The sequence below is a fragment of the Ahaetulla prasina genome, chromosome 3 (assembly GCF_028640845.1).
Source record: "Ahaetulla prasina isolate Xishuangbanna chromosome 3, ASM2864084v1, whole genome shotgun sequence".
NCBI classification, from domain to species: domain Eukaryota; kingdom Metazoa; phylum Chordata; class Lepidosauria; order Squamata; family Colubridae; genus Ahaetulla; species Ahaetulla prasina.
In genome coordinates this window covers 40398274-40413219 of record NC_080541.1, presented here as the reverse complement: position 1 = coordinate 40413219, position 14946 = coordinate 40398274, and the positions used below count along the sequence as shown (strand labels likewise).

At 37.0% G+C, this 14946-nt stretch overlaps 1 protein-coding gene across 4 annotated transcripts in view; it reads right to left on the bottom strand.

Moving 5' to 3' along the window:
* PEX2 (peroxisomal biogenesis factor 2) overlaps positions 1-12877 on the bottom strand; it is a 31159-nt gene extending 18282 nt beyond the window's left edge. The window contains exons 1-4 of one of the 4 annotated variants that reach the window (XM_058177506.1): positions 12613-12750; positions 9881-10102; positions 7122-7165; positions 2263-3408 (exon numbers count right to left, since the gene is read on the bottom strand). In XM_058177506.1, the coding sequence (XP_058033489.1) occupies positions 2483-3391 (909 nt within the window). In that variant the 5' untranslated portion in view covers positions 3392-3408; positions 7122-7165; positions 9881-10102; positions 12613-12750 and the 3' untranslated portion in view covers positions 2263-2482. Of the gene's footprint in view, positions 1-2262; positions 3409-7121; positions 7166-9880; positions 10103-12612 lie in introns of those variants that run through there. The other 3 variants (XM_058177505.1, XR_009154475.1, XM_058177504.1) reach the window with 3 other exon arrangements.
* Between the last annotated feature and the right edge of the window lie 2069 nt (positions 12878-14946).

Sequence of the window (14946 nt, the reverse complement as noted above, 5' to 3'; positions counted from 1 at the left end):
CATAAGCCAGACATTAGCAAACATGGCCAAGGCAGACCATTCTCTTTAAAAATGTTCATGCTGTTAAAAGTTAATGTAGTGCAATCATTTTTCCAGATTCATTGACCCTTCAGAAATGGCTTTCTCCATTATTACACCTATCCTACTGGTAAAAAAGGCTAGGATCACTACAGGAACAGCAGAAAAAAAGTTGCTGTAATGTATGCTGTTTGAGTTATTTGATGAAGGTCAGTAACATTTCTGTCTGCCCCTATTTCTGCAACGAAACCAGGGCAGTTAATAACTAAATAAAACCAATTTCTGTCTCACAAGCTGTGACTAGAATCCTTGTTACATAGAATTGTGAAATGCCACATATTGAAAATAAAATGATGATCTATATAAAAAAGAGGAATTTTTAGAAAATAAGGAAAATAGATTGTTTGCTTCCTGGGAGTTATTCAATCTTACAGGAACAAAACCAAATGGTCATAAACTCAGATACAAACTTCCTTTTGAATTGGGCTATGATGAACTAGAAATGGACTAAAGAAACAAGCCAACCAGAAGGAACAGGCCATTGATGCTCCTTCTATGCCAATTGTTCATATTTTATCAAAACAGAGCATTTAAAGTAGCAGTAATTGTGAAGATCAATCCAGAATATTCAGTCATTTCCATATCAATTTGTAATCTGTCAATTGAAATTTAATTGCAAGCTAAATTTAAATATAGAGGTAAAATGTTCTTTGAGTTTCCACATTCATGATTACTTTTACAAATATGTCCATGAAATCTGCAATAGTAATACAGTGGGGTCAACATTATCAACAATTGTTGCCAATATATTTATGAAAGACACTGAACAGGTGGCTTTATAATCCAGCCACCTACAGATAAAATGTTTTTAATATGTTGCTACTTTTGTTAGGGAAAACTTGATGAAATTTGTAAACCAATTAAGGGACCAACACCAAACCCTAATATTTATTAGGAAAATTGTGAACAATAGTAGTTTGGATTTTTCTTTTCTAGTGACAAGAAAAATTATGAGTTTCTTAGACTCTGAGAAAGGGGTTAGCAGTTTGTAAAATATTATTAGCTCAAGAACATTTGTACATTCTGTCAGGAAAATGGTTAACCACCTAGCCTATCCATTGTATGGGTGTTAGCAAAAGAATTAAGAAATCCAACCCGCAGTGAACTTAAGAGATAAATTGGGTGCTAAAATGGAGCCAGTTGTTGATATTTGTGTAACCTAATCCATGTTCTCCTTCAATAAATCTACTTAAAGAAGATTTTGTGAGAATCCTGATTTTTGTTGCCAAGAACTTGCCAAGAGATAATGATGTAAATCTAAACTACAAAGTCTATAGAAAAAGAGACAAAGACCATTAGCTCAATACTGCAAAATACCAGGACCCCAAATAAAAGACCAGTTAATAGGTCACTGACTGACCTAAGGGCTGACAAAATAAGTGATACCACAAGCACACCAAAGGAAATTCAACTCTTCTAAATAATGGGTGCACTATACAAGCTAAAACTAAAGCAAGAAAAATATCAAAATAAACCCCAAACAGGATTATGAACAGCATGCAAGGAAGTGCCAGATAAAAGAGATAAAAGATCAGGAATGATAGAACTGTTACCCTTTAATAAAGATGAATTCCCCAAAGTAAGAAACAGGAAAGTGTAAAAAATTAATAGCTGTACAAAGACTGTTACGTTGGATAAACAAGATATTTTACAGTTAAAGGACAGGAAAAGAACATTTAGCTTAAAAACATAGGAGTTAATATTGTCTAAAACCAGTCGGAATGGCCAAAAAATAGGCTAAAAATGTCAGCTTCCTGGCACAACGTAACATTTTTCCTCTGAATGATTACAGCAGAAATAGAAATATATATTTATCCAAATAATTTATCAAAGAAAAAGGATGATCAATTGTCATCTAAATGGCTGGTAGCATTTGATGTAGGCATTTTGTTCCATAATACATAGGCAATATGTATGAAAACATATTTTATTCAAGTTAAATTTAATAGGACTAGGAATCTCAGATCTAATATTTCCATTTTCAACATGTTACTTAAAAAAAATCCTGAATTGAAATGAAAATATTGTCATTTTTTTATAATCTTCAGATTAATTCATAAGATTTTTCTGTTCCTCTCATTGATCTAGAATAGGCATAAAAAAGTTAGCTTTCAGATCTTCTGGAACTTGCATGTGTTTTGAGAAAAAAAATTCAAAAATTAGGTAAAAAGCACCAAATATGACTTTATCTTTTAGAAAGCAGTTTATTGGGTTTCAAGTACACAATAGTATTTGAGTATCTGTTTATAATAAATAAAACAGTATATATAGCAATGAATTATAGAAAGACAATTATATGGTGGAGGGGGGAGGAACCCAACTAAAATATACAGTATATGTAAATTATTTCTGTCAGTTTTATGAATTATATTTTGTTACGGGTCTGAGGAAAATATCAAGTCAGTTATATCTCTTTCATTTCTAACTTATATTTTAATGGCTGGAGATCTTGCACCTCAGTGCCACATTTAGGACAGGTAAAGTATATATCTGATAAGAAGCAACTTTTAATACAATAGTAACAAAAAACATGTGAGCAGCCAATAATATGTGGCATAGTAGGCCATTCCCCGCACACAGAACATTCCTTGTGACTTATTTCTGACGTATTTTCATTATTGGAGTTTTTCCTAACAGGTAAAAACCAAGAAGAAATCTTGAGTTTGAGTTTTTGCATGTTAATAAGTGGCAAAAGAAACACCAGAAACTCAGCAAATCCATGCCACAAGAGTTCTCGGTTCATGTATTCAAATGCAATTGGACGGACACCCTGTGGCTGGCAGAACACTGATCTGATTCCTAAGATACGTTCAGTAAGTGTAGCAAATTTTCCCTTCTGAAGAAAAATTAGGAAGTTTAGCAACTCACAGAGTCTGAGAAGCCTGACTATTAAGTTAATAAAATATTTTGTCTTTTGGAATGACTCCAATGGACGTTTGCTAAATAAATCATAACACCTTTCTTCCAGCCATTTCCCGCCAACAGTACAAATAAGATACCATAATTTCTGTTGCTTGCTCAATGTCTGGTATTTTTGTATCTGGGATAAATCATTTGTGTATTGAATGTTCAGTAGAGCCTGTCCCACTGTTGCATTCTTGGAGCAGATGGTGAATCTCCACAAAAAAAGCCACAGAGATGCTTTAATTTCTGGTTCAAAGCGAGCCAAAAATCCAGGTTTAAATCCATGAAAACAGCAAGTGAACTGGGACCAAACTAGTTGTTCCAGGGCTTTGTTCAGTTCAAGTGCATCCAGCTGACTAATTCTGAGAACAGGAATCACTTTGTTGACATTGTTGCCCTTCGATGCCATGGTCAACACGGAGCCCTCTATAACAAAAAATAAATTCATCAACATATTTTCATTTGCTCATTTACATTTTGTAGTCCTTTGGAATATTTATTCTTTTCATTTTGATAACAGTTTCATCAGCTACACCAGTCAAGAGCAATTCAGGCTATAAAACGTAACTATCCCAATGTCACCGAATGGAAAGCAAATATTTTAAAACTGGATCTTAAGTTGTCATGTTAGACACTGAAATTGAAATAGTCAACAAATGTCCACTCAGGTTAATTCCTTTGCTGGTGGTTTTTCACCAGCACATACAATGTACCTTCAACTGTACACATGTTGATTTTCACATGAACCAGGATCCTGATGGCACATGTTACCTCACAGTACTTCTACTTCATAATGTAAATGTTCAGATTAAAACAAGTTTCCCTGAGGGACAGCATGTTCTTAATTACTATTCCTCTGTCCCAGGTATTTGAGATCAGAGGTCCATAACATTTGTTAAGGCCAAAGGCCGAGCATGGCCTTTGAAAGATATGCTGAAGGCTATACTCCCAAAAATGGTAACAAGATAAAAATTAAATTTTGTTTCATTCCATTTATATCTAGAGTTAAATAAAATTAAATATAGTTAATATAATTGCCCTCTAGACAGGTATTTAATCATTTCTTCCTTCTATAAGTTAATTTCAATTTGATATCAACTTTTAAAATCTCTGAAATGTCAGTCAAACTTTTTAGAGGATACATTTGGCCCTAAAATCTGTACTTCAGGTGCACCTCTAATTCATATGATTGAACAGTTAATATCCAATCAGGTTTGGTACTATATAAACCATTTTTATACTTAAAAAACATTTTTATACTTTTACTTAGGTTCACCTGTCATTATATTAATATATTTAAACCAGAAGGTGCTACTTATCATTTTTATTCATGCCTTTCCATTTCAGTCTAGGTTGCTAATATTTTGTTATCAGGTTGAAGGGCCAACGAATACAAAAGTGAGTTAGAAATCTAATGAACAGCCATTGTGTTAGGATATAGCTAATAGGGGGGTGGCTTTGAATCCCACCTCTTCTTCTCACATTCCATTCCCATGGGCTGTCCCAAAATTTCCACCAAAACATCAACCTAAAGGACTGCCACATTAGTGAAGTGTCCAAATTTTATCCTCCTCTCTCTTTGTCCTTGTGTCTGACTACCTGAGCACAGGAAGTGCCATTTTTCAACTGACCTGCAATTCATAGATGAAAATACTCATTTTAAAAATTTCTTTACATTTAAGAGACTTTAGCTTGTTTAAATCCCTTTTATGTTATGCTTTAGACTTTCATGATATTGAAGTTCAGATACATTAAGAAATGCTCTCTTTTGATTTAGTGTTAAAACCTGGCATTCTAGAGCTACTTCTGGGCTCCTGTGGCCAGATAGATCTCACTAATATTGTACCTACCACACCAACTTTATATAGGCTTTCCTTGTTTAATGACTGTTTGGAGTTACGACAGTGATGAAAATGTATCTTTTTGATCAATCCTTATATTTACAACTTCACAGTTCTTTTAAAACAAAGGAAAGTTTCGAAATAAGATCATAAATAGAGTTGCAGTTTCTCTTAGTGGCCACTCTGCTTAACAACCAAGTTTCTGGTCTTAACTGTAATTGCTAAACGAGAGAATACCAGTACTGCTAATTGTATCTTCTATGATCCTTTCTGTTTCACATACTGTAAGATGCGTTTACATGGTCAACACAGTTTCTGAGTAGGCTTTCTCACTTCCTTTTTGAACAGATGGCTACCATCTTAAATGTCTCCAAATACGGTATCAGCAGGGACTTTCATTCAAATTTGCATTTGTATTTTCTGTGGAATGTTGTCATATTAACTGCCAGACGGTTATGAGGTTATATAGTGATTTTCCTCTTCAGAATGTATTAAATATATAACCAGGGAGTTTCTAGGCTATGCAGCCCTACCTAAGGTCATAACTTTACACAAGTTGTGCCTGACATCTTCACTGCTCTATTAATTACCAGGTACTTTGTACTTTATTTGTTTAAAAATGTTATTATTACTAGTATTTTTATTTACTAAAGGTTCCTATTGACCAATAACACATTCTAAGACAACAAATTGTTGAGTATCATTAATTAAATAGGTATATTTTTCTGATATATGTTAACATTGCTTACTGTGTATTATACAAATTATGAATGAATGTATTTTATTTAGAAATGCATTATTGACAGAAATCTATCAATACTAAAGTGGGTATTGTCAAGGGCCTGTCGATATTAATGTAATTATGATTAAGGGGATAACATGGATTTTAGCTTTAATACCAAATAACATCTCCTACATTGCTGCTATCAATATAAGCATTATTATTGACCTGTTCTGAGGCTCAGAACTAGATGTATTTCCATTAAGCATATCTATCAATGCATCCTGCCTACAAAAATTTTACATTTAAATTTACAGGCCTGTAAACTTTGGCAGCAGAAATGTATGAGTTCAAGCAATCTCCAGAGTGTCATTCCTCCCACCCCTCCCAGCAATTCTGCTGTAATAAACTAATTTATGCCAATCCAATGACATTGCCATCTCACGCCTACTCTTTAAAGGATAATTAGCAGAAAACAAACAACGTTTTCATACCAGAGGGGCACACAGTCCATTGCCTACGTAGGCAAGCCCTAAAAGATCTTCAGAATGTAAAACTTAAGCAACATACCAAGCTGTCCCTTTTGGTGTTCTAAATTTGATTACTAAAATATTCTGTTTGTGATGCTCAGAGCAATTTATAAGTTAATGTCTATAAATGATACATCAGTGAATTCAAATATATTTTCCAAGAGTTTTAGTTCCCAGGATCACTTATATCAATCAGGTAGTATTGAAATATGCAGCCAATAATCATCAGAGTAAAATGCGTCTTCAGCTGCCAATCAATGTCACATCTCATTGATAGCACTGTCTTACAAAAATGTACCATAGGGTATGGGTACCAAAACTTGGAAGGGTTATACTATTTTCATTTACATATATCACAATCTATTCCCAGGTCACCTTAGTTTATGAGAGCATGACAGCAATTGCAGATTTTTAAAAGCTTTTTCTAGTGTAATTAACATAAGTATTAGATACGGAATTTCAAAGGGAAACTTAGCCTGTGTGTGATCCATTCATCTAGTTCCCAGCCCTATGCCAATAAAATGGGAAGAAAGAGTTAAAAGAATTCCTATTAAATAAAGCTGCACACACACTGGACTGGAGAACCAGAGGCTGCTGTGCTATAACTTCCAATATCCCTCATGCTGGGACTGCTGGGCATTTTAGTCCAACAATATATGCACAGTGAGAGTCCCTAACATCTCTAACATAATGAATGCATGGGGACAAAGGGAATATATATGTAATAATTGCTATTTATAAATATATTTTCTTAGAGAATGAGTTGTTAATTTTTAATATGTCTGTCTCTCTCTTTTTTAATTCCCAAGGAATTCAAAGTATTCTTTTCAAATTCAGATGCTAGTTAAGAATTATCAAAGCTACATAAACATGTATACACCTTTATCTGAATATCTATTGCACACTATATGGGCTGGTTGTAGGCTATCTCAGATCTATGGATTTTCAAGCCAATTCATGATAAACAACCTTCTTAAAGACCTGTGAGAGCTGAAGCTGGGAAAATGTAAAGCTAGAAGGCTCAGAAATAAGCATTACTGCAAGTACCGTTTACTTCCCAGTCTGGAAGCAGAGCAGCAAAACATCCATTTCTATGAAAAAGCAGGAGAAACAAAACTATGATTTAAACTCTGAGGATCATACGTATTGCATACTAACTGACAAACACACTCATTCACAAGCCTGCACCACGCATACATACATATATTCACATGGCTGGATTCCTGGTTTCCATAGCAGCTGATATTCTGTATAAATATGATTTCCTCCATTTTCAATAATAGTTTATATTTAATGCTTAATTAAACTTCATAGAGTTCTTGAGGGTTGTGCTGTTAAGCTAACTATTGAAAGCAGGGAATTGAATAGTGAAGAGGAGTGAAGAAACCTGTGCCTGCATGTAGCCTGACAAGACTGTCCTTTGTATGTTCTTTTATACATTCAAGAAAGACAGGTAGGATCCCTCAACAAAAGCTACACCAGAATTACATATTATCTTTTCATCACTATAAAATTAGTTTGTCATTACTATGACATAGCTTAAATAACCTTCAAAAAGATTAATTTCATATTATATTTTGAATTTCTATATGCTTCAATTAAATGCCTTCTATCATTTAATATACTACAGACTTATATTTGTTAAGTGCTCTGCACAGATAATACTTAACATTTATAAACTTAACTTGAACGTTACTCAAATGTTACTTGAATATCTGAAAAAGAAATTGTAGGAATAGTTTTATGTGGCCTATTTAGTCTTTATAACTAAAGGGAAAAACAATGCTTTATAACATGTAACAAGAGCATACAAATTTAATAAAATAAATAAATCTAAATGGAATTAGAATTTAGTTACTTGGTTTAGTAACCGTTTGAAGTTACAATGCCCTGGAAAAGTAACTTTGCAATCAGTCCTTGCACTTATGACCATCCTCATGGTCACATAGCTGAGATGTGGGCACTTCACAACCAGCAGTTCTTTATGACTGATCAGCATTCATGTCTATTTTTAATGAATATGTACAAATGTAGCAATGAATATGTTCACTATCAATGAAGTAACATAGACATCTTCTTTCTACCCCTTCCCCTTTTTTAGGGGGGGGGCAGGTACTTTCAATTCAGTCTTGAACCCTCCAAACTGCATGGATAAATCTATACAATTTTCTTGGGAACTTTTCAGAAATAGTTGGCCATTGTCTTCTAAAGCTGAAAGAGAATGCTTCAGCAAATAACTAGTTTTCTCAGTAATGACAAGTATGGCTTCTAAAACTTCTGTGCACTGTAAAACAGCTTTGTAACAGCCTATATAGCCTTGTCTTCGAAGATACCAAAAACATCTTTATAGGTGCATAGTAAAAACAATTATTAATTTCAGGCTTTTCCATGATATTGATATTAGAATTGTGTAATGATAAAATCATGGGGACATATGACCAGTGACTGTGAATTGCACTTCAAAATTGTAGGAAAGTTTTATTTTATTACATGGCACTAGTATATTTTAATTATTACAATGTTTACTTTGGAGAGATATAGATTACAAAATCTCTTAATTTAAAGCATCCTCCACTTCAAATTACTTTAAAAATACTAGAATAGAACAATTAATTACTGAAACAACTTGCCTGCAGAAGTTGTAAATGCTCCAACACTGGAAATTTTTAAGAAAATGTTGGATAACCATTTGTCTGAAATGGTGTAGGGTTTCCTGCCTGGGCAGGGGGTTGGACTAGACCTCCAAGGTCCCTTCCAACTCTGTTATTATTATTATTATTATATTATTATTATTTTTTACAGAACAAAAGGGGTTGAGGGGTAACAGACTGTTTGGAAGTATTTCTACCATAATATGTAAAAAAGTTCCTGAATGACATTTAGTACTGCATGATGACTTATGAACATATAGTGGTTTCAGATACTTTATTCATCTAGTCTCCAGCCACACCCCCTATCGGTTACATTTCTCTATAAACATTCCAAGTTTAGATTTTACTTCATTATAGATTAATTTTTAGCCTTCCACTAATAAAATGGACATAATTTCTGTAACATTTAATAAAGAATCTTCCCCATTTTTGATGAATTTGTAAAAATGAATCACTTATTAAAACCTCATCCCTTTTTATATCCCACATAAACAGGCAGATACATTTCTACACTATTGCTTAAACTAAATGAAAATTTCATAAAACTAACTTCATAAAACTGCTTATTTGTAGCAGCAGAACATCCAAATGTTTTAACAAAATTTTTACTTATACACAGGAAAGTGCAGAAAAGAATTTCTATGACATTTTTGATAAGGATAATGACATACAGCAACTCACAATGCCCTCTAGAAGCTCACTTACATTTTTATCTTAAAATCTTATTTAAGGGAAGTATCATGGACTTCAAAAGGAAATTAAATGTGCCTCCTAATGTAGCATTAATATCCTTATTGCAATTTCTCTTGGATCAAGCTTGAGTATTGCACATTGGCCATACTTTGAATATGTGATTTAAAATTAGAATCTCCTTTCTTGTATATGTCATCAATTTAAGAAGTCTGAGATATTTCTGGCATATAATGAATGAAATGGGTACAAACACACACATATAAAGAGTGACTCTGGATTTAACAAAACAAATTTTAGTGGGCATACTAATAAGTGAAAAGCCATGGAAACTTGAAGAAACCCTTCTGTAAATTTCTATATATAGTATTTGGTAGAGTTGTGTAACATTGTGCAGCTCCATCTGAAATCCTCACTTCAAACAGATAAGAGAAACAGTTCTTTGGTTCATAAAATAAAAATCACCTTGTATCAACTAGAAGCACTGAGAGGGTCAACTTGATTTAGCCAGTAACTTCATTCTAGCAGGAAGGGCTTTTGTGTACGAGCAGCAGCTCTTTATAATGGCGAGACTGAAGCAGTATAGCCCTTCTGATGTAGTACTTCGGAGGGAACCTCTGCTTCAAGTTGTGGCATCCCTTTCAAGTTGCACACAGCCTTAATAATCAGCAAACCCAGGTGATAGGGCTGTATCATATTAAAAAACAGGAACATAAGTGAAAAGAATCTTTAAAAAATATTTTAATTTCCATAGTTCTAAGTCACCCCAACCAATTACCTTCACAATCATTATACAGTGAAAAACCATAATATAAATGGCAAACAGTTAAAACACTTATCACTTGTACATGCCTCCTGGAACTTGGGGAGTGAGAGCTGCTCAATAGTTACCTTTGCTATTCGTAGCAGCCAGGCCAATTCTATCCTGGGAAGCCTTTCCCTGATATTTTACTTTCCATGAACAATAATCCATTTATATGAACTCATTTTGTGGGTTGCTGTTTGAAGAAAATAGGCTGGGCAGGCACTGCTCAGTCTTGGGAATAGTTTTCGAGATATCCCCAAGTTTGGCTTGACCTAACAAGTAGTCTTTACACAGAGATTGTTTCCTGTGATCAAATTCAAATGTAGAGCGAAGAACATTGGATTACGTGGATTGCGAAACTCTGAATAGCTCTGAGCAAGGCCACCAATAACATTTTATAACCATTGCTTGGGGAATTAGAATAGCATTAGAATAGAATAGAATAGAATAGAATAGAATAGAATAGAATAGAATAGAATAGAATAGAATAGAATAGAATTTTTTATTGGCCAAGTGTGATTGGACACACAAGGAATTTGTCTTGATGCATATGCTCTCAGTGTACATAAAAGATACATTCATCAAGAATCATAAGGTACATCTTTTAATAGCACAATCCTACATAGGATTTGAGGGAGATGGGCAGTTAAATGTGAAAATAAATAGTTTAACAGTGTTGTCAACTTTGACAACTTTTAAAATGTGCATACCCAACTCCCTTCCCCTCCCAACATTTTGGGAACTAAAGCCCACACATCTTAAAATTGCCAAGACTGAGAAACACTGCTTGTTTGATGACTATCTGAAGTTATGACAGCGCTTTAAAAGATTTACAACTGGTCTTTGAACTTGCAGCTGTCCCAGCATCCCCACATAAAATGATTGCAATTCAAGTGTTTGGCAACCAGTTCACATTTATGATGTTCACAGCATCCTCACCCACATGATCACCATTTGCAAACTTCATAGCTGGCTTCCAACAAGCTAAGTCAATGGAGAAGTTGGCAGGAAATAACAAGTTGCAATCACCTGATGTTGCATTTAACAAATGGGGATAATTTGCTTAAAGACCACAGTGAAAGCTGACCTAACTCAAGCATGGTCATGTAAAGTTTCCCTTTATGACAGCATTGCTTAGTGCTGGAATGGCTGACCCCAACTGCTGCCAGTAAGTGAGGACTACCTGTACCTGTATGCTGAGAAATAACTACCATAAAATCATTTCCTGCTAAGGAAGAAGGAACTGTATAAAATTGCTATCTGAATGGCGGGTGTAATTTTAAGTACTTTATGGGGTTTTTTTGAACCAGTAACACAAAGCGGCATGATTTTCAAGCATTTTTAATTACAGTAATTAAGGCAATATCGTAAGTGATAAAACACAGTAAAGCCATCCTGTAAAGATTGAGTGATCCAACAGTTAAACCAACCACATTTCCAAGTCAGCTTATGAGCCAATTTTTTTTTTTTTTTTGGCCAATCAAAGGAAAGTCCCAAAATTTAAGAATGGTCATGAAGGCGACCCTCCTTGTGTTTCTAGGGGAGGCCGAATATGAGCTCACATCAGGGGAGAAATCCAGCAGGTTCTGGAGAACCGGCAGAGGAAATTTTGAGTTTTCGGAGAGCCAGTAAATACTACCTCTGGCTGGCCCCCGAGTGGGGTGGGAATGGAGCTTTTGCTATATCCTCGGCCCAGGAGTGGGGAGGATATGGGGATTTTGCAGTATCCTTCCCCTGCCACGCCCACCAAGCCACACCACACCCACCAAGTCATGCCCACAGAACCGGTAGTAAAAAAAATTGGATTTCACCACTGGCTCACATCCCTAATTCTGGTTTTCATTTAGGACAGGGATCTCCAACCTTGGCAACTTTAAGACTTGTGGACTTCAATTCCCAGGCTGAGGAATTCTGGGAGTTGAAGTCCAGAGGTCTTAAAAGTTGGCCAAGGTTGGAGACCCCTGGTTTAGAGTATTTGCTTTTGTCCCTCTCCCAACCCGTGTGTGTGTGGGGGGGCGGGGGCGGGTTCCAACGGCGAAGCCCCTATCTGGATTTTGGGTCAAACATTCGCAGGGCTGTCCAAGGATAAAACTGACCACAGCCAGCTTACCCACAAAAAACCCAACCCAAACCAAACCAAACAAAAAAACAAAGGGAAAGAAAAAGGTTCCACGACAGGCAGAAATCCAACTGGATTGGCTCTTCGACGCAGGACAAGAAAAAAGCCGTTGGTTGCTATTTTTGGTTTGTCGGCGGGGAAAACCCCTGTCCCCTCGCGCTTCAGAGCCAGTCTGCCCGGTGGAAGGAAACCCCGCCCCCGCTTTGGCCGGTCTCCCTCCGGCCTCATCAGCAGCCCCGGCTGGCTCGCCCTCTCCATCCCTCACTGACTGACCTCCGCTTTCCTCCTGAGGGAGGGGCTTGTAGGGAAGCGCCACCGCCGCCTCGGCCTCCGCAGCTCGCGGCTCCAGGAGGGCGGGGGGAAGAGATGACCCGGATTTCACACCGAGCAACGAGACCCTCAAGCTGGGTTGCCTAGAGCGGCCGGAGTCCTCTTTCTTTTCTTTTATTTCCGCTTTCGTCATCTTCACGGCCCTCAATGGCGGCGCGCGGCCCAAGCAGCTCCGGATGGGAGCCGACAATTGGAAGAAAGAAACAGGAAACGCCGATTAAACTCGCTCCCATCTCCTAGAGAGGTTGCTTCCTGGCCGCTTTGTAAGTCTGAGCCTCCGTTTTGTTCATAGAGATAAGAAAAAAACCCCTACAAAACTTATCCATTCCCGTCATCGGGAGATGCTTCATTTTCTCTCTTATTGGGAATTTGTTTTTAAGAGAGGCGGCCAGGAGCTTCGCGGTCTACTTCACTGGAGTCATTTTTTTTCCCTGGCTGGATAATCTGGGAACTTGGACTTAGAATGTCAGTATTTACGGATCATTGAACTTTGGGCACAAGGCGTTCGTTTTGCTCTTGAGGGATATCATCACCTCACCTTTAGAAAGCCCGAATGGAAATGTTAAATCCTCTCCTAAGCACTCACTATTTGGAGCTGAGTCATTGTGCGACCTAGCCTGCGATAGTGAAAAACCTGCTGCATTTGCCCTTCGTTCTGCAAGACTCCCGCAACGTTTGAAGACTCCTGTAACAATCACTCGCCCCACCCTACACACATCCCCAGACACCCTCCAAAACGAATAATTTGTGGGTTTTAACCAACTCTTTTAAAATAAGCTAAAATAAGACCTGACTTTCAAAGAGTGTAAAGCCTTATTTGTTGAGGGGGTGGAGGGGGGGCAGGCTACGGCGATAACACCATTTCACCGGCTCTCTTTCCCCCCCCCTGTTTTTCTGTGCAACTCTCATTTCCGCCCCTGCGGGTGTATGAAATGAAAAAATGGCTTCCTAAAGAGACCCGGAATCTCGCTTATCCGCATCGGGAACTGAACTCTTTCAAGCTCACGATCTTTCCAAAGGCTGTTATTAGAAAGAGAGAACTGAGAGATCCGAAGCCGCTTGATGGGAATCGGCTGTTTGACGAGCGGTATATGGGTCCAATCACAGCGGAGGGGTGGCATTAAATGGTAACCAATGAGCTACCGGTTGAGAAAAATAGGACTCGGAACGATAGGGGGTGGGACGATTCCAAATACGTCACCAGGGAAAGACCCTTTGGTGGAGGCTGATGGTTAGCGCAGGTGAGCTGTTGCATCCTTGGCTGGGTCGTAGCAGCTCTCAGAAGGCTTCCGCGAGAAGAAAATACTCATGTTTTGAGTTTTTATTTGTCCCGTAGCAAATAATATTTGAAGGTAGACTGCCTGTGAATTCTGAGGCTCCATAATTACTAATAACTTTGGGAAGCTTATCTATCACGATTTTGTTTTTGTTTTTTTTCGAAAGCATCCGTTTCCAGAATGCCACATTTTATTTTTTTTCAAAGCTTTTTTTTTTTTTGCAATGCCACATTTTTCTTTCCTTTTTTTTTTTCTTTTTAAAGGCATCACAGTTGTTTGGTAATGCCAATAGTGCAAAGTGTTTTGGAGATGAGCAGGATATAAATTTAATATTTTTATTAAAATTGTAAAAAAAATATTTGAGTAAATAATAATTCAGAGATTAACTCCTCCCATCGCCAACCCAAGAAATTTGGAATTCAGATCATTTCAGGAGTTTGAATCAGTTTATTACATGATTTATCTTTGGTGTTTTAAAAAATTAGTTCATGTATACAAGTAGTCCTTGGTTAATTATAGTAAATGGGATTGCTATCACTAAGTGATGCAGTCATGTGATTTGTGCTTTACAGCAGCACAAGTGATGCTCCATCACTTGGCAATAGTAATCCTGGTACTCCCCATTGCTGTAGTTAAACGACCATTGCAGGTCTCTAGTAGCTTGCAAGCAAAGTGGCAGCCACGTAAGGCTACATGAGTGTGGCAGGTCCAGGAGTAGTTGGCAGATAGGGACAATGCGTGTGGTCCATGAGATGCAGCTTTAGTGGGGCTGGGGGTGACCACTATCAGGTGGGAAATATGTGTAAGTATCCCCTGCAGTGCAAGAGTGGCTGGAGGTGATTGCTGCTAGGTGTGGAAAAGTGTACTGGTAGCAAGTGTGGCCAGGCAGGTGTGTGAATGCTATAGAGTTCAAGTGAGTTCTGCAGGCACATACATGCTATCAAATATGAGATCCTTGGAATCTTATATTCCATAACTGGGTCTCCTTAGGATAAAATGC